This window comes from Lichenostomus cassidix, chromosome 15 (genome assembly GCF_008360975.1).
Source record: "Lichenostomus cassidix isolate B80296 chromosome 15, HeHo_3.0, whole genome shotgun sequence".
Classification (NCBI taxonomy): domain Eukaryota; kingdom Metazoa; phylum Chordata; class Aves; order Passeriformes; family Meliphagidae; genus Lichenostomus; species Lichenostomus cassidix.
In genome coordinates this window covers 5,352,571-5,379,925 of record NC_139496.1, presented here as the reverse complement: position 1 = coordinate 5,379,925, position 27,355 = coordinate 5,352,571, and the positions used below count along the sequence as shown (strand labels likewise).

General features: G+C 45.7%; 1 protein-coding gene across 7 annotated transcripts in view; it reads right to left on the bottom strand.

Moving 5' to 3' along the window:
- Positions 1-27,355, bottom strand: part of ULK1 (unc-51 like autophagy activating kinase 1) — a 75,603-nt gene that overhangs the window by 15,601 nt on the left and 32,647 nt on the right. For 6 of the 7 annotated variants that reach the window (XM_085075733.1, XM_085075732.1, XM_085075734.1 and 3 more), the window contains exons 10-18: positions 25,265-25,323; positions 21,407-21,489; positions 18,468-18,518; positions 12,093-12,181; positions 9,874-10,039; positions 8,583-8,643; positions 8,188-8,277; positions 4,080-4,205; positions 566-717 (exon numbers count right to left, since the gene is read on the bottom strand). In XM_085075733.1, the coding sequence (XP_084931859.1) occupies positions 566-717; positions 4,080-4,205; positions 8,188-8,277; positions 8,583-8,643; positions 9,874-10,039; positions 12,093-12,181; positions 18,468-18,518; positions 21,407-21,489; positions 25,265-25,323 (877 nt within the window). The remainder of the gene's footprint in view (positions 1-565; positions 718-4,079; positions 4,206-8,187; positions 8,278-8,582; positions 8,644-9,873; positions 10,040-12,092; positions 12,182-18,467; positions 18,519-21,406; positions 21,490-25,264; positions 25,324-27,355) is intronic. The other variant, XM_085075731.1, reaches the window with a different exon arrangement.

The window sequence follows — 27,355 nt, the reverse complement described above, 5'->3', positions numbered from 1 at the left end:
CCATCAGCAGAGACTAATAAATACAGGATTGGAGACACCAGGGATATAGAATAGTTCATTAGATCAGTCTGTTCTTCCACAGAAAACAGAAAATTGCATCCACTGCACACTGGGTTTTCTCCCATCCATTTTCACCTGAATTGCTCGTTAGCATCTAGATCAGGCTACTGGATATTCAGTCAAAACTCTTCAGCCTGGAAGTTCAAGCCTTTCCAAAGATGGTCAGAATTTTGCTTTGACAATAATTGGCTTACATTTGTTCTGACCCCAACCTGACCAGTAAAAAGATACTTTGCACTTACAGAAGCCCTCTTCTGTAAGCAGCAAAATGTTTGATGCAGGCACCAAGGCAAAGCTTGCCTCTCCTGGGGCTAAGAGGCATTTTTCTCTCCTTTTTACTGAGGCCAAAACACTTGTCAAATAATCTGTGGAGAAGAACCACAGGGAAACACAACAATCTGAAGTGTCTACTACCTAGCAGCTACAGCTGGTCAAAAAAATCCCTCTTTCCAGGAAAGAGGCAAATGGTTGTATCAGGACAGTGATGTGGCAGTTGACATCTTACCTTGTGGTGATGGCATAAACGGCTTGGCACCCCCAAAGGAGAGCTTTTTAGTGCTAGGCACAGATCCATGCTCTCCAGGATAAGGAGGGGAAGCACCAGTTTTGGGAAAACCAAGAGGACTTGTACTGCTGGACCTCCTGACTGTACCAGACCTTCCAGGAAACAAGAGCAGCACACAGGTTACTCCAGAGATCAGCACAGAAGAGGAAGCAGAACAGCATCACCCAACACACACACAGCTACTCCCACAAAAGCAGAGCTTCATGACTGTTTATCCTAGACTAAAATTTCACTGTTCAAGGACTACACCAATACAGATTAAGATGATAATCCTTGTTCTCAAGAGTTTCAGTTCAGGTAAATGAACAATCAAGGTTAGCTTAGGTGTAAGTAGGACAGTCATTTTCCAGAGACACTTTAGATGCTTTCAGGCACCTACATCAATCCTGAATAAGACAGTTTCCTATCTTGCCATGGCCATGATGTTTACTTTAGGCAGTGTCTCTAGAATGCCCTGAGGGGCCTTTATTCAAGTGTGCCTCCTGTGCTGAGCCACTTGCCCTTCAGTCAGAAAGCCCTGTGCTCAATTCTGAGGTAAAGTGTGCCAAGGCACTGCTCTGCAACAGAGCTTGGACTCAAATCAGGAGCTGCAGAGCAAAACACAACAGTGTGTGGCTGTCAGATCTGAATCACTTCACAGCTACCCAGAGAAATGTGGGGTTTTTGGGCTGGACAGTCAGAATTCCCTGTCTAAACGCCTTCAACTCCTTGTGAAGCTTCAACTTAGGGAGTTAAAATTAATTTATAAAGCCCACACATGCAGGAACTTTGAGTATTACTCAGTGCTAAAATGAAACAGAAGAGGAAACTAGTGGGAAAGTGAGTACATCCACACCATCAGCCTGGAGAGAGATGGGATACTGCATATTAATTCATTATTTCTCAATATGTTAATGTTTTCATGATCATTAAGAACACACAACCTAAATTGCAATGCCATTCTGCCTCTGCAGGCTCCTTCACCAAGATTCCCATTATACTCCTTTATATGAGAACACAGTCTTTTCATCAAGCCCTTCATTCTATTCTCAATTTGGGAACATTTTTTCTCTTGTTAGAAGAACATCAGTCTCAACCAGTAGGTGGTTTTCTGGACAGGAATCAATGACTATGCTGAAAAAAAAACCCCTCCATGCTAGAGACACTGAAAGATGCTGTCACTAAGGTATGCTGCCTCCTCTGCCAGGGATGCTGCATTTAACTGTCCTCAAGTATCTGAACAGAAGGAACAAAGGATATGGGTTTCAGCAGTGCCAGGAATGGCAGAATTATCCTGATGAACTGTCAGTAAATCTACTCAACAACACTTCTAGGTGTATATTTCACTATATGCCACATTTCAGAAAAGAAATATTTTTTTAAAAATACCTACTTCGGTAGTTGAGATAGTTGAGCAGTTGATCTGCCACCCTCCCTGCCCCTATCCAATGTGTTACCACATTCTGCAGCCAAGTAAATCCATGCTATAATCACATGCTTGGAAAAAAGGAAACACTTGAAAATTTTAACCTAAAAATCACTTCTCTTCAGGTTGCTCCAGATTCAGAGGCTAATGCTCATCAAGTGCCTGGCCCTGAAGCAAAATGAATTTCCAAAGAGAAAGGTGAGAAGATATTCAGTGGCAGAAAGTATTGGCTTTAATTCTCCACACCATGAGCCATGCAGAAGGCTGAATTTTATCAATCAGGAACTTACAGAAAAAGCCACCAGGTGACTGCTGCTGCTGGAAGATGTGGAACGTCAAATGCCACCCTAGGAGACCCAGGGTAAGCCAGCAGACAAGCAGGACAGGTGATGTGGCCAGAGGTACATCCACCTAATTAGCACCTCACCGAGCCACACATCTGTCCACAACCACATCACACAGACACACAGCAGCCAGGCAGGTGACAAGGGGACATTTCTCAGACACGAGAGTGTTACGTCAAGGTTTGCAACCCAATGACTCTGTAAACATGACTCAGCACTTGGCAGCAATGGCCTGCTTGATACACCTAATGGAAAAGTGGAATCACACACTAAATGCCTGATGGAGTTTTCTCCTGCCATTCCTGAAGGGTGTCTACTGAACCTGCTGATTAGAGGAAGTGATGGCCAGAGATAAGTATGGCTTCCTGGGGCAGGAAAAACATGACGTCAGAGATGCTGAGAAGATGCTAAAAGCAGCCTTTGAATCACCCTGATTGGGTCCATTCCTCGAGTTCCTGAGCAGGGACATGCCAATCTCAGCATTACACAGTGGTGACTAAAAGGGGCAAATCATGGCAGTTTGCTCCCTGGCTGTAGCTGTGGGCTGTGAGCCTCAGCTCTGCAGCCCATCACCTCCAGAGCTCTCTCTTTGTACCTCACAGGGGTAACCAGGACTCTTCTGAGGTCCAAAACCAACAGTGTCCACAAGTTTTGTTGTAAAAAACACAAAGCATGTAGGAAACAGGACACAGTTTACCACAAAACCTGCTACACACTCGAGGAAGTGAACACAGAACAGTACTAAAGTTAGCAGTGGCACAGACCAATCCTTCTGCTAATCCCTATCCCTGATCAATATCAGCATATTGTGTCTCTACTTCTGGGTCCACTTCAAATAAGCCTTATCCTGAATTAGGCTGGCTGAAGCCCAAACTTAGGCTGAGGTAGGTATTACCCTACTTTCGAAATCTAAACTTTAACTAATCCAGATACCAACGCGACTCATCCAAAAAAAGACATGACACCTCTTAGACACTTCTGTCTGAGTGTCCCTGCTGTACAAGCTCTTTAAGATCCTGTACTGGTCTCCTTCCAATCAGTCCATGACCCAGGCTGCTGCTGCCAACCAGAAATCTTGTGTGGGAAGAGACAGAAGCCCTGCATGTCTTGGATGTAGCAGGCACTACCTCTGAACTCAGAAGGTCAGCTGTCTGCTTCAGACTTGGCGTCTGGGTCTTCCTGACAGCCTTCAGAAAACATGCTCTGCCTCACGGGCATAAATGGCTCATGATTTACTCAGTCATGGCTGCATAACCACATTAATATGCAACTCGTGCACAACACATCCTCTATGGCATGACTGGCTACAGGAACCAATTAAGGTAAAGTCAGGTAGGTTTTGTAGCCCCATCCATTTTCGTTGTTTATCTCAAATTTTGCTTTTATAAAGGCATCTGCCAGATGGATGGTTCTCTCCGCTTGGACACTTGGACACCCAATCCTTAGCTGGCATGGGAAAAGCTGTCAGACTCAAAGTGGCTCAGCCTTCACTGTGAGCTGACAGATTTCTCACGTAAAAGCACACAGGCAAAATTTTACAGTGAAATAAATCTCAACACCACCACAAAATCACCCCAAAACACACCACACTGGCTCCCTACAGAGAGGGGGAGAGCCCAACACACAGGGAAACTTATAGAGGTACAGAGAGCAAAGTGTAAAGCAGTTTGTTTAGAGACCCCCTCCTCCCAGCCCCAGCACTTACCGGGGAGAGGAGTATGGATTGGGAGACTGCAGGTTCTGCTCGATCCGCCGGTAGTTGTGGATCTGTGTGGGGACTGGGATGGGCACGGAGTGTCCGTACTTGCTGCTGGAAAACTGCCCTGGCCGCCTGTGGAAAGGACACACACAGAGACAACCTCCTGTGAGGGCTGGGCCTTCAACCAGCTAATTGGAGATGTTATCTTCACGAAGCAACTGCACGCAGAGAGCGTCCCCTGGGCTGCTCTGGGGCTGTGGGTTTGCACTGGGAGGTGGTTCAAAGTCATATCAAAGGGAAGTGGCTCCTGAAAAAGCACATCTCCCAAAAACAGGCACCTTTCCTCCAGCACCATTCCCACCCACAGCCTGATGTTCAAACGTACACCCAAGCGCACCACTCCCTCCAGGAAAACCGGAGCCCTGCTATTTCAGGCCATGACTGGCCTAGTTTCCAAGAGCTCAGATCCACAGCCAAGCAGACAGCACTGAGCAGGGGCTAAACATCCGTGGCTCACACAGGACACACCAGCACAGAGCTTGCTGACAAGAGCTACTTGTGACTGACTCATGCAGAGGCACTGCTGCAGCCACGGCATCTCCGTGGAAGTCTCACACCACGAAGGGAATGCAGTGCTGTAGATCAGAGCATTGGCAAGTTGACTACAGGGTGGAGAAGGGAACTCGAGAGAAAATAAATTCGAGGAACAGGAGCTGGTATCTGTACACCCATCAAGGACAAGATAGAATATCATGCACACAAAATGGGACAAGCCTGTTCTGCAAACTTCAGGGTTCTTCCCAGTTCCATGCAAGGTTAATTGGTTCATGTTTGGTATCTGTTCCCCCAGGTTACTCTTGGCCTGTCCACCAGGCTACACACAAACCACGCTGCACAAAACCCATGCAAACACCACATTTAACTAAGTAGCCACCTGAAGTCTTTTCCCAAAGGCCCCAGAATTCTAGGATTAATTGCCATGGCAATGCTATTTACAACTGCCAACACCAATTGCGGGGATGTTGAACAATTACAGAAAGATCTTATTGGTAATGAAGGCTTCTGCAGTCTCCCTCATTGTCAAACGAGGACAAACACCTGGGTATGCCCCTGACAAGCTGGAAGCATCACTCCTTTGGGTCTAACACTTGGAATGGAAATATTTTATATGAGACAAAAGGATATATCTATTTCAGCAAGAACATACATGCAGGCACAGGGGAAGAAAGAAGAGTTTGTCACTTATCTGACAGTTCAAAGCATCCCATTACCAGAATTTCTGTTTTGAGGAAGGTCATAGCATTCTGTGGTTTATGGTGACAGCACTGAATATAGGTGACCTGCAGGAAAGTGTCTGCAAATCTCCACATAGTGCACATCAAGACCCTCCTCCATCACAGAAGAGCCAAATAACTGGAAGAGATCTCTCATCAAGGCTAAATGATCAAATTATTTCAATCTTTTCACTCCTCTCTCAACTTTTTTAAGTTCCATACATTCTTCCTTGTGTGCTCTTGTTCCCTCCACCAAGAAAACAGACTCTTAAATTCCTGTCTGTCTTCAAAAGGTAGCATGGATGCCTTGATTTTTCACTGACACACAATAAAATAAAGGCATTCAAGGCTTCCAATGGCTCAGCAGAAAGGTGAGGCTTTGGTGTCTCTGCCTTCCATGAGTGTAAGACATGAAATTGTGACAGACATAAATCAAACAGCTTTAACAAAGAAGTCTGAGGGCTCATGTGAAACCTTGTACTCACTTTGAACCCACACTTCAAACGCTATCTTTTCTATCTGGTCAAAATTCTTTAGCAGAAAAGAAATTCTTGGGAGAAAGAACCCTCCCTCTCCCCAAGAGTTACGTCAAGTCCTTACTTCCTCTACATGGTACAGGTTGCAAAGGAAATGATCCAAATGAGGTGACATACACTAAACCTGCTAAGTGGCCTCAAGCCTTAAAGAATGCAATTGACCATAAACCTGCAAAGTCCAAGAGATAAAGCTGGGACAGGGAGTTTAATTACTTGGCAGTAATTAAAAGCTCTTTGAAAATGGTATTAAACCCATTGCTGTGGGGTATATCCAAGAAACTACTTTTCATTAGACTTACTAAGCATCTTCAAGGAAGTGTTAAAAAAACCCTAAAAGAAAAAAAAAGGATCAACTATCAGCATAGTTTAATTCTACCCAGCCCTTAATCTCTTAATTAAGAGCAAGGAGAGTTGTCCCAGAGTGTACTGTGACATCCTGTGGAAAACCCACTGCTGGCCACTCTGAAACTGCCCTTGCTTTCTGTCCCAGTTGGACTGCAGCCAGCATTGCTTGCTAGCCTGGAGCCACACACGGAAGGGAGAACTGCTGCTTCCAAGTGAGCAGGCAGAGGGAAAACCAGGAATCCTCCACTGGAGCCAAGTGCTGAACCAACAGATCCTGTGCCATCTACACGGAAGGGCACTGAAACCCAGTGAGGGCACACCTGGGTGGCACCAGTTCTGAGCACTTTCAGGGGACAGGTCACAGAGCAGGCTTTATCCTCTGGGCTCAGAGTGATGCTCCAATTTTCCATTACTTATGTCTTAATCCCAATCCTGGACAGGGCAGGAAGAAACTTTTCAGTGTTTCTTCACAGCAGGTGGAAAAGTGGGAAGCAGCACTAGAGAGGGTTTGGCATCTGCTCCACAGAAACTGCTGGGAATGAGTAGGAAAGACAGTGAGAGTGGAAATATGTTCAGATCAAAGCCACAAGCACTGACTGGCCACCTTGGGATCCAGCAGAAGATGATGAGGCCAGCTTGGTGAACAGTGAGAAGTGGGAAGCATTTGTAGTCAACTTCCATGAATTTGCCCTCACTGCTCCCCAGAAGCAAGGCAAAATCCTTTAATAGAGACTGATCTCCAGAATGCAAAGGAATCAGTTAAGGAATAAGCTGTTAAAAAGCTTAGCAGGCGATGGCATAAGAAGCCTCATGCAATTAAACTCCACACTGTGGTACACACTTGCCAATTAATCTGATCACGTCAGCCAGGCTCTGAGCTATATTATTCTCTGTTAAATTTGTATGCTTTGAGGCTATGTTTTGTCATTTTCTGGGCTCTGTTTATGTGACAAATGTGTTCAACACGCAGCCTGGGACTGTATTTCCTTCTAAAAAAAGATTTTAGGGTCATCTATCTCCCAGTGTGAAATCCCCTTCAAGTGTCCTCCCCTGACAGGTGCCATATTGACAGAACAGAAGATGAAAGCTGTCCTGCTTCCCTCGCAGGCAAGAACAAGATGGGAAGCAACATCACCAGCTCCCTGCAAGCTAAGCATGTACCCTAAAACTTTCAAGGCCCAGAGTCAAGGCCCAACACCTTCCACAGACCATTAACACCTCCAGAACACAAAAGTGTCTGGCCCCACTGGGCAGCTGGTGCTGTTATGTGTGGGCAGCTGTCGCCTACAACATTTCTAAAGGCCAAAAGTGAGTTTAGAGCAACTGGTTTAGTTGGAAATAAACCCATGACCACGCCTGTTTGCACATATTCCTCCTACTCCTGCATCCCTCGTCAGTAAACAAGGTCCAGTATCAGCATTACTTTACAGAGACACAGCACAAGGAGATTTTCAACAAACCACAAACAACTAAGCAGACCCTCATCTGCCCTTCAGCAGCCAGGGGAGATGAGCAACACTCCCCACATTTGTCCAGAAACTCAAGTCCATCAGCCTTGGATAAAGAGTTGTGCTCTAATTCACTGCATGAATTTAGAAACAAAGGTCTTTAGCTGCAATACTCTCCACCTCTGAGGGCTGAGCAGCACATATGTGCCAGAGGAGTACATCCACCTTCTGCCTGAGAACAATCCCTGCCCCCTCAGGAAACAGAGTTAATTCCTGCATTCTCTCCAAGCCCCTCCTGAGAGCCAGAAGAGGGAGAGACAAGCTCAGTAGTTGGGACTGATCAGTGCCCAAGGCTGGGGAGTTTCTCCTGGGTGTTTCTTGTTACCCTTTAATTAAGAGGAGAGATGTGGATCTTGCCCAGCACAACAACAGCACTAAATTCCCCCCTGGAAATCAACGGGTGTTCAAATGTTCAGTGTTGCACAGTCACCACCGAACAGTTGTTTCTTACCCAGATGGGCTTGGAGAACTGCTGTATGGGGGTGATGGAGATGGTGTCCTTCCCTGGCTTTCCAAGCCTGCTGAAGTCACCAGGGAACTCCTGAGGAAAACAGAAAGAACCCAGCTGTCAGAGCCTGGGAACCAATCCTGTTTCCCTGCTACAAAGCACAGCAAAGAGCTGTGTCTGCCCAGCACCTCAGCTGTGGGAGCTCTGGGGACTTTCATGCTGTCCCCATCACATGCTGGTGATGTGAGGATCAAACTGGAAATGGTCAGAACCGGGCATATGACAGTAAGTCCTGAAAAAAAGGCTTTACAAAGTAACATCTTCCCTCCTATCCACCGGAACCCCACAGTCCCAAACACCCAGCAGGCTCCCAGTTTCAGTTGCCTTGGTGGTCTTACCCACTGTACATCAGGCTGTCTTGGATTGGTTTCCCTCCAGCAGCCTCAGCAGTTAAATCACCTGAGGGACAAGGAAGTGCAGAAACAGATTAACTCAAGGTAATTTTCTTAAAAATCTTTATACATTCATAGCAACTGAGATTTCCTGCTCCTCCAAGCCCTGCTGAGTTGTTCATGAAGTGAGTGTTTTGCAAAATACATATGGGCTGAAACTGAACCTCATGGTGGATGCTGCTGATCCTTACACCCTGAAGTTTTGGGAAATTTAGGCTGAAAGCAAGTCATGTTGGAAGAATGCCAAAACCTGACAGAATCATTTGGGACAAAAGGTCCATGTCCACTTGGTGCAAACCACTGGCTGCTGTGTAAAAGTGGTACATGCTGCTTGTAGGGCTTGGGAACATTCCTGGCTTTCATGGCAAAAATTCAGGGCAGCCAAATGAGCTGGCAGCTGGAAACACAACAAACATCTCAACACTGGCAACATGACCAGCACCAGGCAAGTGTATGCTGATCCCACCACTGACTCCAGGGAAAACACAAGCAACACTGGGTTCCTCCTTATCACAAGTACTGCAGAGATCTTTCAGAGAATCCAGTTTTACCCCTCCAAATTCCTGTTTTAAGTGGTGCAACTGTGAAAGGAGGAATCACAGCATTTATCACCAAGTTCCAACTCAGCAAAGCATCACACACATGGGCAAGGTTGAACAAAGTCCTGCTGGTTAAGTAAGGACTTGTGCATGGACATGCTTAGGCATGTTGCTGAACTAAGGCCCTGTATGTACATCTGTATTTTCAAGCAATTCTTATCAAAGCATAAACACATAAAGGTGCTAAAATGAAATTTAGAGTGTTTGAAGAAAAAAACTATATATTTTAGTTTTTCTCAGGGATTTTTTTAAAGTATAAGATCCAGGTTGCTGGCTGAAATCCTGTCTTGGCGTGTGATGCTGAGTGAAACTGAAGACAGGATAACATGGTAAAAGCTTCTAAAAGAAAAAGACTTTTCTCTGTGAGCCTGTTTATCTGCTTTTCCAGTTGGATTTCCAGGTTCAACCTCTTACTGAGGTCCTCAGGTAATCTTTACTCTCAAATCCTGTCTTAAACATAATTACAAAACATCCTAAGAAACTAGCCAGTGAGCCTGATGTCTCTGCCAGCTTGAGAACATTCCTTCTATTCAGTCAGAACAGACAAGTTTAATCACTCCTTCAACTTTACACTATCTATTCTTAACATCCACTTCCCCCTCTGCTCACAACACCTGTATTTTCAGAAACCACCTTACTTGAGAACTGTGCTGGGACCATGACGAAGTCATCTGTGTCACAGGAGGAATTCTTGCTGCTGCTTCCTGCAGAGTCCTTGGATCCATGCAGAAAGCCAGGAGAGTCCTGGGTAGGAGATGCCAGCGCCTTCTCCTGCAGCTGCTGCTGCATCTCTCCAAGGGACTGCTAATTCAAGGAGAAAACAAACACTGGCTTCAGCACAGCTCCTTCATCATTCTGCTCCATCCTTTAAACTGAGCAGTACAAGACTACAAACAACATTTTGCTGATAAACCAAGGCTGATGGTTTGCCAGAAGCAGCTGTTAAATTTACTGAAGAGGAACAGCCTTTTATGTCCCCGACAGAACAGCACATCTTTTGTTACACAAAACATACTTGTGTCTGATGCTTCAAAGATAAGAAAAATTCACTTGAGGTGTACTGCATCCCTCTGCTGAGGCTTTCTGGATCAACCAGGTATTTTCTACCAACTCACTTTAGTAGGGCTGGGAACCTGAGAGGAGCCTTCTGAGATATTTTTGCTTGTTCTTTAGGGTTAAGTTTTTTGTTTTGTTCATCAACATTAACCATATGGTCTCTGTTTGTGCTTTTGCAGCACTTGGTAACATGGAAATAAGTGTTCCTGAACTTTCAAGATCACCCTGTTTCACTGTGCTGCTGCTAAGGACCTAAAAAAGGCCCAAAAGAGACTAAACTTTCAGCAGATAAACAGCTCACAGCTGTCAGAGGCAGGAAAGTCCCTAAAAAATCCCATTTTCCTGCTTCCTTTGGCTAAATGATGAATAGCCCCACAATCCCCTCATGTTGAAGACAGATGGAGGAGGCTGGATGGTTTAAGAAAGCTTTAAGGCAGCTGAACTGCCCACGGAGTAGATCACAATCTTTATCCTAATGCATTTCCAGGCTGAGAAAGACTTGAAGCAGCTTTCACTTGGGCCTCATTAAAACTTTGCTCACCCTCCAGAGACTCTCCTGCTGCACCAGTGGGGACTCCCTTTTTCTGTACATGCAGCAAATCCAGGCAGAAGGAATTTTTCAGCTGTCAAAGATGTCTCTTTTCCACCCAATCTGCAAACTCTGCCCTGCAGACGTGGCATTTTTCCCAGACTGAGCCAGCACAGCTCCATCAGCAAAAGCTCCACAGGCAAAGCAGGAGAGGTGCAGTAAACCCCTAACATGGGACCCCCTGTTAGGGGGGTCTGGCAGTGATTCTGTTCCATCCTTGAGCTTCCCAGACCAGGAAAGCTCAGGAGAGTGAGGCTGTTATTCACACCATCTGCTCATTCTGGGAGTCTTATGGTCAGGAGGGCCTCAGCCAACCATCCTCTACTTCAGGCTGCAGGCAGGAAGCTCTCAGGGGCAGTTATGAAACATTCAAAGGAGAGCAGATCTGTCCTCTCCATCCAGCTCACACCATGAGCACGTACATCAACTTCTGCTGCTGCCCCACAGCCTTTCCCACATCAAACTGAGACACCTTGGCCCAGGGAAACTCAGAGAACAGAGCAAAAAAGCAGTCATGCCGGGAAGGAAAAAAATCCCATCCTTCTCCCTTCTCTTACCCATCACACCACCAGCATTCCTGAGTTCAAAGTCAAAGGCAGCTTTTACCAAGAGCCTTCAAAAACAAGCTTTCAGTTCAGCAAGCTGGAGGAATGTCACTTCACTGGTCACTTAATATTCTGCCCTCCAGAAAAGTTTTCACGATTTCAGGCAACCAGAGAGAAAAACCATCAGTTCAGATCATCTTTCACAAGACCACTGGACTGTGGCAGGTCTGGTCTGAGCAAACAGCTTTGCAGAATGTCCCTCTGTGGTGCCTGGACATGCTGGTCAGAAAGAGGTGGATTTACTCTCAGGCTGCAGAGACTTTGCTTGAAAACAGAGAACCTGCAGCCAAGGAAGCAGAGCTGTACCCTGAATTAGCAACTGGTTTGGGTTCCAAGGAGCTTTCCATCTCTGCCAAGACAAGCTAGAGTTGTTCATACCAACTTCTTTCATAAAGGCTTTTCATCCAACAGGCAATGGCACGCTGAAATATGTCTTGGGGAGAGCAAGCCAACCTTCAGGATCCAAACTCTAAATGGGCAAGAGCCCAGCCAGAACTACAGAGTTCAGTGATTTGCACCAGAAGAGAGCAAAAGCAGAGACCTCACTTCAAAGACACAAGCAGGGAAACCACTAACACAAACAGAGCATCCTCTAAGCTGTACTTACAGGAGGTGATGCCAGGTGGGAAGTGGAAGAGCTGCTGGAGGAACTACCAGAGCCAGAACTGGGATAAGAAGGCATTGGCACGGAAGCAGCTAAAACCAGCAAAAGACAAAACCAAAATAAGTGGTTAAACCCAGATCAAGCAATAATAAAAGGTCTTCTTTGTCTTTTCCCATCAGGTTTATCTCATGTACAGTCATGTATCTCATGCATCATATATGGTCAATTAAAGGAGAACAAAAGAAAATCAGCATTTTGTCAGTTATGTGATTCACATGCTCTGTGCACACTCTCACAGGTCTCAGAACTGGCCAAGGTCAGATGCCCCCTCAACAGCTGACCAACCCAGGCAGCAAGATGATTTCTGCCCTAAAAGCCTCTAAAACATCTTTGCAAATGCAGGGAAAGACAAACAGAAAAGTGAAGTGAGCTGCTCATGTCTGGGGCAGAAGTCAGGAGTTAGACCATAGCCTGACAGATTCTTCTCCGTGAGACCTTGTGGCTTGGCACACATACATCAAACATTGTGAGCTCTGTGCCAAGTTAAACACATGCCTACTCGAGGCCTGGGTGTTTGCTGTCCAAACAGCCACTCGGGCATCCCAGGCCACATACTCTGAGAAAAAACCCAAAACCCAACAAAAAACCCTCAAGGAGGTTTCCTCAAGGAAATAGTGCATTGATTCCTATAGCTCAACTCGGTCATGTCTGCAAGTTAAACATGTTTTGGTCATTTGAAATCTTTGTACAGAACTTGTTTCCACAGCACAGGCCATTTCTGCACCCCTTCCTTTTATGTTTCATTGTTCAATATAGGAACTGCCAGTTTTATTCACTTCATTGTTGCACTGGCCTTTGTAACCCAGAGAGGCCTAAAGCTTACACTGAAAAGTCTGGTTAGCACTGACCTTCAGGCAGAAAAGATGATTAAGGCATCACAGGAGAAAAGAGTATTTAACTCCAGTGACTTATGCAAGTGAAGTTCAGTAAATAACAGAAGAGTTCAGCTCAGCCAAGAAGGGAGACAGTCAAAGGTAAAAATGGCTCTTCAAAGGACTTTGAAGTAGTTAGTGGTTCAAATTTCCCAGTCCACCTGCACAAGACTGAACAGCACAGAAGAGCCCAAAATCCCCACTTCAAGGCAGCCTGAAGTCAGATTTTGCACTGGAACCACTTTGGTATTCGAATGATGTAAGACAGAGATTGGAGGCAATGTTTAAGCAAGGAGAGGAACACTTTGCTGCTCTTCCATTATTCTGGCAGAGAATTAGCATTTTGTATCAAATTTCTACTTTTACAGTACCTGTGCTAATGACTCCATACTTAATACAGGGGAGATTAATAACACCTAGAAGAAGAATGCTTCTGTCTGCAGTAAAACTACCTCTGTCATTAATCCCATTAGATACTACAAAGTACTTACTCTATTCAACAGGCTAGAAAAGTAAAAGTACATCTCTCTGCAATTAACTGTTGAAACAGTGTTCTAATGATAAAAGAATGGGAAAATATGCCTTTTGATAAAAGGCTTTAGGAAGTCTTTCCATGCAGCCTATCAAAGAAGGTTAAAGGATGACTGGACCAGTGTGATTGCTCTTTTTATCACAAAGAGAGCAATCACTGAGACACTGAATTCCTCACCCTGAGAAAGATGTAATGAGCTCCAACAATAGGAGAGAAAAGAAGCTAAAGCAGTGTAGACTTAAAATCTGTATTTTAATGTAAGTAATTGACCACTTTAACCAGGGTCACAGTGATCTGCTCCAGCCTTTGGCAACATTAACAAGTAGGAATCTCAGTGGAATGCCTGTGGGGGGCTGGACACACTTTTTGGCTTCTGCATCTATTCTACACTAGCTTTAGTGCCCTTGATGGGCTGTGCTGCTCTAATTCACTGCCCTGGCTGAGCTACAGGAGCAGGGATGGAGATATCCCAAGGAAGGGTATTCTGGGAGGTCAGTCAGGGGCTTGGCATGGAGAGCCACTCTGCCCACAGCCAGCACAGCTGCTTCCCACTGCCCCTGCTCAGGGAACACACACAGAGGCCTGGGAACTTCCCCATAAAATGGAGAGCTCTGCCTGCCTCAATTGCACTGCTTTTGATCTCCACAGTCCTCCCACAGAGCCTGCAGAGCAATCCCTAGGACCTTCCCTATAGATTTAATACTAGAAAAGAGGGGAAAAAAGGTCTCCCCCTATTGCTCCTGCCAGCTGCTACAGAACAATTCCCCCAGGTACAGACAGACATTCCTGTTATGGAAAGGTGCTTTTAAGAAAAGGTAAGTGAACTCTCTACTGTATCCACACATTGCATCACCATTCATTTTTCCTGGAATTAGTATTTTTGTTAGAGTCATTCCAGTTCTCTCACAAGGTCCCCTCCAGTCTATTTTGGTTCTGTGATTATTGATTTAAACCTGGCTGGAACTGAGACTTTTCTATTTATGACTATTTGCCTCAGACAGCTTTTCATTAATCAGGAGGGAAGACAAGCTGGCAGACTTTGCCATTATCATCTAAAACTCAAACTCAGCTGCATGAAGCACTCCTTTAGATACAGCCTCTATTAATCACTGCTCTTATTTAAATCCCTTTGAACTCCTCAAATTCAGACTGTAACACTGTGAGCCCCAACTCAGAAGGTCCTGACACTCCAAACAGACTTTGATGCATGCAGAACCATGAAGTTTGGCTCTGAAAAACCCTCTCTGACCTCCACATCCCTGTTGGGGCATTTTTCAGTGTCAGCCATGTAGGGCAGCTTGAAAGCAAGACGCCTGCTTCCATCTCCTCCACACACCCAGGCACTCCCAGCTCAAAATTAAAAAGGGTGCAAGCACTTGGCTCATCATGTTTTCAGTTGAGTCTGAATGTGGGGAATGTTAACATGAACTGTGGGCCCCCACCCAAATCCAGAAATTGCTGGATTGTAATTGTAATGTAAATAAGTCTGTTTTCATAATTGTCCTCTCCAACTTGTTCCAGCAGCAAAACAGTCATCCAGCACGTTGTGTAACCAATGCCAACTGGTTTCAAAATGGGAGAGCTGGGAGCCATAAAGGCAAGCCTGTGCTCCAGCTGTGTGGATCCTGATACTGGATCCTACACTTGCAAAAATAACTTCTGACACATCATCCTACCAGGGGCTCGGTTGTCCTAAAAATATCCAACCCTCAAGTTTTATAGAAAAGCTTTATTTGCAGTCTGAGTTCTACATACACTGGAGAGATGCACTTTTCTGATTATCTGGATTCAATTAAAACCACTCATCAAAAAGTTCTTTAATTGCAATCTCTGACAAGGCAGTAAAGTTTGAGTGCAAACTCTGAAAAGACTTGCCCAAATAAGCTGCTTCTAAGAGTTTAAAAGTCTGCAGCATTAAAACCTTTTACATGCAGAAGTCCTGGGGATTTTTTGCTACTTTTCACCTGAGTATTTTATGCATAATAAGATTTATGAAGATGGCAAAAGTCAAGCTAAGCCTGGCAGGTATTTCAGACACTGAACCACCCCTGCACTTCTGAACCATAACTGCTCACCTTTCATGCTCTCTTAATTCAGAGTCAAGGAGGCAGCAGCTTCCCATTCATTAAAGGCAAGAGCAGAAAAACCTCCAAAATATTCTGCACGGGTACCAATTACAGTGTGTTTACTGAGAGAAGACTTGCACAAGCATCTAATTATGCCTTCTCATGTGTTATTACTGAACACACCATATGCTGATCAGACCTGGCTACAGACAAACGACAGTCTGACTAGACACAGCATTTTGAAGACTTTTATTAATAAATTTTTACACATCTAAAGTACATGCTTAGTCACAGGTACAAAACCCACAATGTAAAATTAATTATAAATAAACAAACAAACAAAAAAATAAAGCTCACACCTTAGTTAAAAAAAGCCCAAGGGCCACAAACCCACTGTCCAGGCTGAAGCCTGGGGAAAGCAGAGCTTAAATCCTTGCTCCACTAAAGGAAAGAGATCAAAGGAGGGATATGAGAACAACCACCCCCTGAAAGAGCAGTGAAGAAGAGGTGCTTGTCAGAAATGTCTTATTGAAAGATTTTTGAAAGAAATGTTGATTTTGCTGAAGCATCTCAAAAAACATGCAAATGTATTTCAACAAGGGGGATCCCCCTGCCTTAGCAGCTTCAAAATTATCCACCTGGTGAATGATCTACATTCGAGGATTCACCAATTCTCCCAAATTACAAAATTATGTTATATTCAAAAAACTCATATGAATGACTTAGGCAGTGATTGCCAATTATCAGCTCTCAAGGAGAGCAACAAGACAACTGGGGCACATTGTTCCTCCCCCAATTCTCCACTGAGGGCTCAAATTCAGTCTGAGCACGACATCATGCTTCAGATGCAGCTCTTCTTCTCTGTGGTATTTCCTACAGTCGTGATGCTGAGCCACAGGTTGAGATGAAGAAGCACAGCAAGGTTCTGGATTCACCCTAGCTCTGCACAGAGAGTCAGGGGAGCCATCCCCTGAGAACTGCAGCCTTGCCAAGACACACTTCTGCAAGGGTCAAGCCTAGGCAGCATTCCATGCATCCCAGGTGAATTTTTCTTATGGAGATCACCATAACCTGACCTTTCTGACACACTGTCTCTTCTCTCTCTCATTCAGAAATCAAAAGGACCACAGGCAGCCTTTCTCCTCCAGGCTCTTCACCACACTTCCCAGAGGCTCTAATCCATCACTGGCATCTGGCAGCAGCAGAGACCTCACAGCAGACTGCAAGAATTCTCTCTTCCACCAGCAGACTTCTGTGCATCTCCAGCAATGGGGAGGTACTTCTCCCATGTCTTCAAAACCAGAAGCAGTCTCTCCTGCCTGAAGAGGACTCCAGGCTGTGGACATACGTCCGGAGGTGAGGACCAGCAGGGCGACAGGGAGGTCTTGGGTTTGTGTAGGCCTTACCTGCCTGTAAAGGCACCTTTTTCCTTGGTCCTTGACCCCACACTGTTAACCTTGGTGCAGCTGGGGGCAAAGGCTGAGTGTCCTGCTCATGATGGCACCTCTGGTTCCTGCACAGCAGCTGTGCACAAGCTGGAAACTGGGGCCAGGCCAGGAGAACCCTCTCCCGTTTCTCCAGGGTCTTCTGCTCCCCTGGCCAGTGAAGCAGCGGGACAGCTGGAGGTAAGAGACGAGCTGGTGGGCACACAAGAACATCCTGAGGGGGAGATCTTCTGCCCACAGGGGGATCAGACTCCAAAGGGCTTTTCCCACACAGCCGCAAGCCAGCAGGTGCCAGGAGCTGGGCTGGCTTAGGAGCAGCCCTGGGTGGCCACAGTCCTTTCCTGCCCCATGTTCCAGGGCTGGCCCCACATCCTGCTGCTGCAGGGGGGTTTAGGGCCCTGGCTGCTTTGAAAACACCCCGAAACCAGAAGCGTCTTTTCTTGCCCGCAGGACGATCACCTGAGTGCACAGGTAAAATCTCATCAGGGACAACTCAGAAGTCCTGAGAGTGTCAGGAGAGATGTGGATATCAGACAAGGAGTGTCCACCCATGGCATAAGTCCAAAGGGCAACTGGGTTTGTGCTGGACATGTTTCCTCCAAGACCTTGCATTGGGCATCCCACATTAATCACCAATGATGATTCTTGGTGCTATCATTTACTCATGAGATTGAAGGTCGAGGAGAATCCCTCCAGAGAAGACAACCATACACAGTTCCACTAACCCAAGTCTCCTGGCCAGAGGACTATGATGTCACATGCACTAGAAGCCATTCTGAACTGTTTTCCACTGAAAACAAACCTCTGAACCATAGTACACGTGGCTGCAACTTTTCAAAAGTTTTGCATCAAAAGAAGGAAGAGAGAAGTTTCAACAAATCTCTGTGTGTTTTGGCCAGCTCTCGCAGAGTACCAAATGTAACCCTTCTAAAACAAGATATTTTGAGAACTTGGAGGTAAATGATGAAACAAGATATGGTAACCAAAGCCCTTTTGCACAGCCAACCTGGCAAGCAGGGCAAAGAGTGGCAGTTTGCACCATTCACTGTCCTGAATGGTCCTACAGATGAGGATGAAAAGCAAGACCATGATGCATAATCCTGAGTACCTGTAAGAACCCCACCAGCCAAGCACTTCACACAAAGCAGCTGAATGCATTTCAAACCTACATTTGCTTCCACTTTATGTTTCTATATATCCCCCTAATCATCCCTTTGAAGATAACTCAGTAAAGTTAAATACATTTTGGTGGGAAAATCTGGACATGACACAGTACCAAACACTGAATTCCTGCCTAATAACCAAGGAAATATAAAGCAGTGGTTTTGCTTCCTTTTGAACTAGCAGCAAAGAAAGTCAGGCCATGGTTCAAAAAGAGTTGTAATCAAAAATGCAGTACTTACATTTTTTCATAGAGGCACTTGCATCCAAGAATGGGTGATGGAAAAATTCATCTGAAAAAAATCAAGAACAATGATTCAGTGAAAGAAAATTACTGTAAGATGTTTACAAGGCAGCTAAAGCACAGGAAGTTACAGTGTTATACAGTGATTTTTCCATGCAGCCATGGAAGCTGACTGACTGTGGCTGCATATAGAAGAATACAGGCGGGAGACTGAATGCAGGACCTGCTCATAAAAAAAGGATGGGAAATTAATTGGATCTCTGGGTGATCAGGATGGTGAATCACCCTAGCTGTAGGGATCATGGGGAGCTGTATTTGTCACCCTGCACTGCCACTCACTCCACAGGAGAGGAATGATGGACAATAAGCCTTGCACTGAGTGATCTTCCATGGCACACAGACCCAAACCCATCATGCACTGAGGGCAGAAATGCATTTTTAATGAGCCACCCCAGAACCACAGCCCAGAACTCACTCCCTTTCACATCAAACACAACTGCTGCTTCCTCCCCTCATTATGGGAATTCATTCTGCAGATCCAGGCCAAGAAAAGCTTCTGTCCCAGCTTGCTGAACACTCTCTACATGTTTGCCTGTCCTCACAAGTAGCCACTTCTCCCAACTCCTTCATCCCTGAGTCACTGCAGCTCTTTGCCAGAGCCCTCTCCTATCACAATCAGCAACTCAGCCCTTTGGGAGCGTCAGCCATGGATCAACACTGATTACTGAGCTTCAACTTCTTTCCCAGAATGGATTTCCTGTTGCAACACCCAAGGTTTACAAACCTCTTCTTTTGTAAACAGCTCTTCTTTGGCCACTGAGCTTTCCAGAAAGTAGTAACTGGGTTTTTTTTCTTTTTGTCTGGTTTTTAATCTTAAACAATTCCTGTGCCCCCAGCCCTCCTTGCCACAGCCATGCCAGGGTCCTGCAGCCAAAGTGCAGTGGTCTGGAGCTTAGCCCAACACAAGGAATAGAAATCTTTGGCAGGGAAAGCTGGCATCTCACAGATCAGATCTGCTGTGGATGGAGAACATCCCCATCCTGTGGGAGCTGCTCAGCTGCTGGGGTTTCCTGCTTCTTTTTCAGCCTGCTGCACTAGAGGAGGGTACCATCCCTCAGCCAAGCTGACTCAACCGAGGGGGTGGAAATGATGATTTCTTTTACTTTTCCCCCTCCCCACTCTAAACTGCTTATTAGCTGTGCTTGCAAAGCAAAATTCAAACAACCCAGCTTGTAATCATCAGCAGGAAACTTGCAACTTGAAACCCTCCTGGTTTTCTTCTAGATAATCTTGAGATTGCAAAGAGCATCAGTTCCTGGCAGAACAGCAGCTGGGCCACACAGCAAGTAAATGAAGCTTCAAGCTCATGTGTTGCTGTTGTGTGACTCCCCTAAGCTGTGGGGGAGCTCTGTGGAGGACACTGTGACAGCAGCAGGAAACCCTCTGGGGCTCCTCTCCTCTGGGGACATGCCAATTTATTGAAAAATTCATGATTAAGGGCAGGAATAATCTCAATACAGCAAGATGTAACTGTTGTCCAGAGTGGTATCAAAGTCTACTATCTCAAATTTCTAAGTGTTAGACATGGGTTCATGCAGTCCACTCCCAAGAGGTAAAAAACAGCTTATGTGGGCTGAAAAGGTTTGCCAGACAATTTCTGACAGCAGGGAATCAAGAACCTCAAAGATACCTTCTTTTGAAATGCACAGCAGCATGATAGAAGAGGTGGAGATCCACAGCCCAGATGAAAGATCTGCAGGGAATAACCCTGCCAGGTGATTCCATCCAAGTCAGTCTGTGAGTCATCCAAGTTGTCTTCCACAACTCACTTTGCAAAAGGCTCATTCTCTCATTTCTATACTCCAGTAACCAGTCCTGTGCATTCATGACTGGATAACTATGATCAGCCTCAGGTAATCCACAGTTGCTTACCCAGCTGACCATCCCCAGAAAGGCCTTCCTGGTATCTCTAATCCAAAAGAACAACAGGGTGCAAAACAATTCCTCCTCATCAGCTAGCATATGCTGCCCAACAGAAAACAACCTACCTGAGCAGATAAGCAAACAAAAACCCAACAGAAAACCAACCCTCAAACCCCAGAAATATCAAACTCTTTTAACCCAAGTTTGACTAAAAAGCAACATACTAAACACACATAAGGTATGTTTGCCTTTAGATGACCCAGTCCTTTCAGGGGCTCTAAGAAAGGCTCCACCTCTGTCTGCTTTCCTCTAGGGCATAGCTTTCCTAGGAGGTTCTTCAGACCTTTGAGGTCAGCTAAAACACATCTGTAAGATGCTGCCAAGTCAGAACCACCAAGCTCTCAATGATTGATCTCAGTTTAGAAGGAATTTAGACAAAAAAGGAAATCCTCATGTCAGCCAAGTCAAGAGACTGAAACAAAGACTTGGAGACTGCCAGCTTGAACCCTGAGAAGGAACAAGGCTTCCTTCCACAAAACTGGAGAGGGAGGGAAGGGTCTGCAAGCAGCTACACCTCCTGGCTCAGATCATCACAGCAAACCCTGAGAAATAGAGGGTAGTGACTAGATTGTTCAGTAAATGTGTGCAGCTTTCAGCTCTGGGAAGGAACTGTGACACAAAAAACACACATGCACAAGACACATTTTACCTAGCAGCATACTGAACACAACAACAGCTCAGAGAGATTATAAAAGCAGAAGCCAGGACAGGGAATGCAAGTAATAAACACATGCTGAAGGTGTGCCAAGTCTCCTTGGTTTACAAAATTGTACTGAAATCAGCACTGACCTTTTCAGCACATAAACTAAACCCCTCAAGATTATGCAGCCCTCCAGGCACAGGTGAAATCCAGGTGTCTGGATGCTTTACCAGCACCAGCCCAAAGCAGAGAGGCTTGTGCAGTGCCAAAAGACACAGACAGGCAGCAGAACCCAAACTAGCAGGAGGTCTTACCGAAGTCCATGCGGTCCTTATGATTACGCTGCAGAAGGCCCAGCAGGAGCTGCCTCAGGTGGCTTGATGTCTCCCTGGGGATGCTAGGATTGAAAACAAAAGCAAAATAAGAGAGACTTGCATGCTACTTTAACTGCTTTTACATATTCAGGAAGGCAACTGGCAAATGCAAACTCGCTCCATGCCTGCTGGGCCAGGAACACCAGGAGCTCACTGGAGGGAGGCTGAGCAGAAATGTCTCTGTTTTGCATCTCTGGCTTTCACTCCCCACTGCCATTGTTCAGGCTACAGCTAATTTTGCTTTAGTGGCCTCTCCTATGAGCACCTACAGATCCTTTCCTTCACAGTGTCATCCCTCTGGTCCTCAGCTAAGCCCATTCCACTTGCAGTGCTTCACACATAATAACTAAAATCACTCCTACTTGCTCTAATGGGAATAAGCTCACTGGAACAAAGCAGTTTCCACGGGGAAGCTTCCAATTAAGATGGTGGTGAAATGTATCACCAATTACTACCATTTTATTAAGGCATTTATTTTTCAGTGCAGCTTATGTAAGACTAGCAAGTAACCTTTGTCTATTTGCTGCCTTGATATACAGCATATTTTAATCAAAGGCCACTAAGATGTGAGCAACTGCCACCTGAGCAAGCTAAAATTCATGCAGTTATTACCCCAGTTTTCAGCATAGTTAGGATGAAAACATTCTTTTCAATGGCCTTTGCAATACAAAAGAGATGGTAAAGCACTGTGCTCTCCCTCACCCCACAAGCAGATGGGGGAGAGGCCAGGGCAGCTCCTCATAACCTCAGCAGATTGAAAAATGCAGGGAATAAATGAATGGATTAAGGCAGGGAAAGCAGAATTCAGCTCTTGCGTAAGTGGATTCAGCTCTGCTGACTTCCCTGCATCCCCAGAAGTGCTGCTGGGGGCTTTGGGCTGGGCAGAGCTCTCCCAGTGACACATGGGTGGCTGCAGCTCCTCTCAGTATTAACTCTCTTTATCATGGCTGCTCCCAGCATGGCCCCCATGCTCTGCCAGGCTTTCCCCTCTCCCCACGCTGGGTCAGCTGAGGTAATGACATGTGTGCCCAGCACAGTAATTTTAGCTCTCAGTGGCTCTGCACGTGGCTCTGGCATCACTCACTACCCCGAGGCCAAGCCTGACCACTGCTGGGAGAAAAAACCCTTCCTACTCCATCTCCACCAACACACCCTGCCACAGACTGGGGGAAAACAAGCTAGCGCAAAAATAGTGGGATGCAAAGGGTGCTAGCTAGGACTACCAGACTCCTGTTCAGTGAAACAGGAGATGGGAAGCAAGGTATGTGTTTACACATTTCAGTACCACCCAGTTATTTTTCTCTGAAGCCCTAAGCCTTGCTGGAGCAGGAATTTGAACCCAGTGATTCCTAGAACAGGGAATGACAGCAAGCATCCCTCATCCTTGTTTGTACTAGAGGAGTTGCTTTGCCATCCCTGATGCTAGAATGGTTCTGTGCCCCTTCTCAGGTTGACACAGCAGTGGTGACACACCTCCCCAGGCCACATTAACCCTCCTCCTGTGACCTGAGACAATCCAGGGCCCTGGGAGGGATGCAGTTAGACTGAGACTCAGGTTGAGCCTCCCATCAAAAGAAGTGTCCCTTGGACACACAATGGAATAACCCAAAGATACCACAGCGAGCAGCCTCCTGAAAAATGCATTAGTGCTGGAGTCCTGCAGCCCTGCAGTGTTTTCATCATCATTTATTTATCTGTGACACATAAAGCTCTCATCCAAAATGAGTCCATTTCCCAGCTATGACTTTAGCCTTGGTATGATTTTAAAGGCAAGAAACAGAAGACAGAGTCATGGACTTCAGATGGCACAACACAGACAAAGAGGGTACAGATTAACAACCTGCTTGTCTCCTCTTATCTCCCATGTCTGAAGCATCAAGCTGTGCTACTCTACAGTTTTATTTTCTAAGGCCATCTTTTTAAACATAAGCAACAAATCTGCCTCCTTGCCCCCATGACCTGGGATGTACTTTGCCTTGCAAACCAGCACAACGAATATTGACTATTTAGATCAGCACTATTTAAATGATGTGGCCTTTGGGCTTCTCCTGCCATGGGCTCCTCAGAATGCTCAGAACAGCATCTCCTCACCTGTCAGCAGCAGAAGTGCAGGCAGAACTGCCTCCCCACCCCATTCCCAAGCCAAAACACTTTCCCTGGCCATGGCAGGGAAGTGTCTGCCAGCCTGCCTAGCCCCAAGGAAAATGAAACCAAACCCTGGCACTGCTGGAGTCTGAGAAGGAGGTCTCTGGAGTAGTTTTGTGTTTCATCCTGTGCTGGCAGGGCTCTCAAGCAGTTTATTCATGTTTACTCAGAAATAGCACAGATTGCAGCCCATGTTAAAGAGACAAACTGACTTTGGAATGAGGGAATTGCCATTTACACTAAAGCCAGTTCAGATCTGACTTCCACAGTGACAAAAGCAATCGGCTTGGATCTGAATTTTGGAGGAATTTGGTGGTTTAAAAATGCAGATAAGTGAAAATGGCAACTGCAGACTGTGTGAAGGACTCAAAGCAGGACTAATCCCTACAAGAACAGACTTGCTCTCCTCTTACAGCTGAGTTTCATTTCTCCCCTTGCCTGCACCATGAGCCAAACAACAGCAGGGCAGTGGGATCTTATCAAGGAAACTTATTAGTTTTAAGGATTAATTTCTCATTTAGTAAGAGGAACTACCTCAAAGGTGAGCAGCCACGTTTGGGGCTGTGTAGGAAAAACAGAAGCTCTACTTTCTGCTCACACAGACTGGCTCCAACTATGCAGCGGCATTTTTGCTTTAAATTGTTTCTTTTTGGGTGCTTTACTCCATCACACCCTCTGGTTTAATCCAGGTGCCCCAGAGCTAATCCTGGTAGAAATTTGTGCCTTCTCCCCAAATCAAAAAAGGAAGTATTTAAAAGGAAATTAACTGCATATCACAAGCCATTGATAGGAGCTCCAGCTTCTTGACAGTTCCTTCCAGTTACCTCTTGGAGCTGTCTGAACTGATAAGGTAAAAGAAAAATCCATATAGGGCAACCCAATGAACTTCCTGTGTATGTGGCTGCATTAGCAGCTCTGCCAACTGGAAGCTAACTTTCTGTTTGAAAGAGGTCATCCAAATTTTGGATATATAATCTAGAACGTCAGTCCTGTATCTGCACCAGGCTGAGGTTTACAGAGCAGGCATGAGCTTCTGCTTTAAGAGCTCAGAGATCAAAAGGAAAGACCACAGCAACAAAACCAAAATACCCTGACAAATCAGAGCACTGAGCAAAGAGGTAACACACACTCCACTGGGATGAGAGCAGTTCTCTTCCCCCTGGAAACTGCAGCAGTGTCCATTTCCAGCAAGGTTATAGTATTTCCCCCAACAGCAGGATGGACATAAGCAGTTGCTGCCCTGACACGTGAGAAATGGGAATGTGATCTGCAGTCAGGTATGGCAGGTTACAGGAGAGGCTGCAGTTTGGCTGCTCACACCATCCCAGAACTGCCATGAGCTCTTCCTGAGGCTCTCAGCCTCAGGGGAGCCACGTGTGGAACAGGAGCCCTTGCTGGCTCTCAGAATCACTAACAGTCCTCAATTTTTGCAGTGCAGGAGAACACCAGAGAGAGAGAACTCCCCAACCCTGGCTATCCTGCTGCTGTCAGACTTTCTCTGGGCCACGTCACTGCTGGGTTAAGGAACGGGGAAAGGCAGGTAGCCAAATATTTTAGTCACCTCCCCAAGTGACAAGCCAGGAGCATGCAAGGACAGGTGTAAACACAGAGTAAACAAGTGCCTACAAACATCGACACTGGAAAAATGCTTACTTGGGCATCAGCATCTTGTTTTTCTCATAGAAGAGGCGAAGATCCTGTGGGCTGCTGGCCTGTGGGGGAGAAAGAAACCAATACATGAAGCAGGTGACAATAAAAAAAAGGGATTAGCATTTCTGTTTCACAGTAGCTCTGAAGAGCAGAGGCACTTTTCAATGGCTGGAACAGCACAGAAAATGAGAAGCTGCAGCTTGCTTTAGATTGAAAAGCCAGCCCTGTGCCACAGTGAAAACACAGTATTTCAGCCTGCTGCCATTTTGTCCCTGACCAGGTTCTGTCCTGCCCTGCCCTTCCAAGGGCTGAGCTTCACTGCAGTGGGCTCTGATGCTCAGGTTTGAGCTGCCCTAATAGCCTCACCCAGGAGACTAAATAATTGTGAGCAGTCCCAAATGATGAATGGCAGCTCCTGCTGTGAACATGGATTAATGCTGCAGGGCATTTAGAAAAGGGGTAGGGAGCCTGTTGATGGGCAAGGGATCTGTGAAGAGACTAGGAACATGGAGAAACAGCAACTGAATTAGGATTTTCTGCTTTAATTCCAGGAAGCCAGAAGGTCTCCAGCCACAGCTCCTATTTTATTTGTGCAGTAATATACACAACTGCAGGGGATGTTGATGACAAGATGCCAAATTCTGAGAGATGGGATTAAAAAAAAAAAAAAAAAAGTGGGGGCTAGGCACAAGAGGTTTACAGCTGAGGTTAAAAATAAAATCACCAGTAGGGAAGCGTAGACACGAAAAAATCCCCTAGCATAATTTCTCCATTTGTTTGTATGCAATGAATAATACAGGCCAGTAAATTAACCCTGGTGTCTCAAGCGTTTCTGCTTAGGCAAAGTCTCTTTATTAAAGGCAGAGCAGGCAGGCTGGCACGACACAGACATGAAGGCACATAAACAGGGCAGGAAGATCAGAGGGATTCATCTGCAATCAATTATTAGTGCAGCAGAGTGTGTAGGAAAGTGTGAACGAGGAGGCAACAGGCAGCTTCTCCTGATGTTCAGGGCAGGCTCAAAAACCCCTCGAGCCTTCCACCTACTTCTATTTCTAAATTAGAAGCATTTAAGGTCAATTAAGTTGCTTAAAATGGCAAATCAGACAGGCCAATCTGCAGATGGCCATCAAAATACCGCTAACACAGCACGGCTGGAAAAGCAGCCACAGAAGATGCTGTTTCAACATCACCTACTCCCTCTGGCTGAAGATGAAAATTAAGGATAACTCAGAGCTCAGTGAAAAAACCTCAAGAGAAACCAAAGGGAGAGCCTCAAAAGCTGACAGTATCAACAACACACTTGTGTAGTACTCATCAGGGCAGTGTTTTTTACACAGCTTTACCAACATAAGCTACACAGCTCTCTTGTTGACTTGTACCAATAAATGCTACTGGATTCCTGAAGGAAGGCAAAAAATACTTCCTGGCTGTCTGTTCTGCAATAACACAACCTCTGCCATTCACAGATACAGCAGGGACCCAAAGAGAAGGCACAAAAATAATTTCTCCACAAACCATCAAAATGGATGCAGAGCACCTTTTCACACAGGTGCCAAACTGCATCATAATTTCCAATTGCTGCCACTCAATTCGATTCAGGAAAACTCCATTTTACACCTTTCCCCTTGCAGATCTTGGAATGTAATTAGATTAATATTTGGCAGACTCTAGGGAGGCAAGCATGCACACTGCACCAAATGGCCTGGCCACATCGCCCAGAGCATGACAAATATTCCTGACAGATACAAGGTACAGGGAGGGGCAGAACTCCAGCACCGGGAGGGAAGGGCTCATTCACATCACTGAGATACAAGCCTTGGCTCTTTGCTCTGGTCATTTCCTGTTGCATCAGCTCAATTGTTTCACAAATACAATGCAGCTCTGATCGACTTCAAACACTGTTTTGTCAGAAATTTTCCTGGCAATAAAGACAGAGTATATTCAAGCAGCACATACATGAAGCCCAGTTCATTACAGAGGGTTTCTAAGCACTGGCTTGGACAGAAATAAAATCCTCAATGAAGTTCCCTCTTTGTATGAATTCTAGAGATGTCCCTGTAGGGATGCTGTTCCTCCTCATTCTGCTGCCTC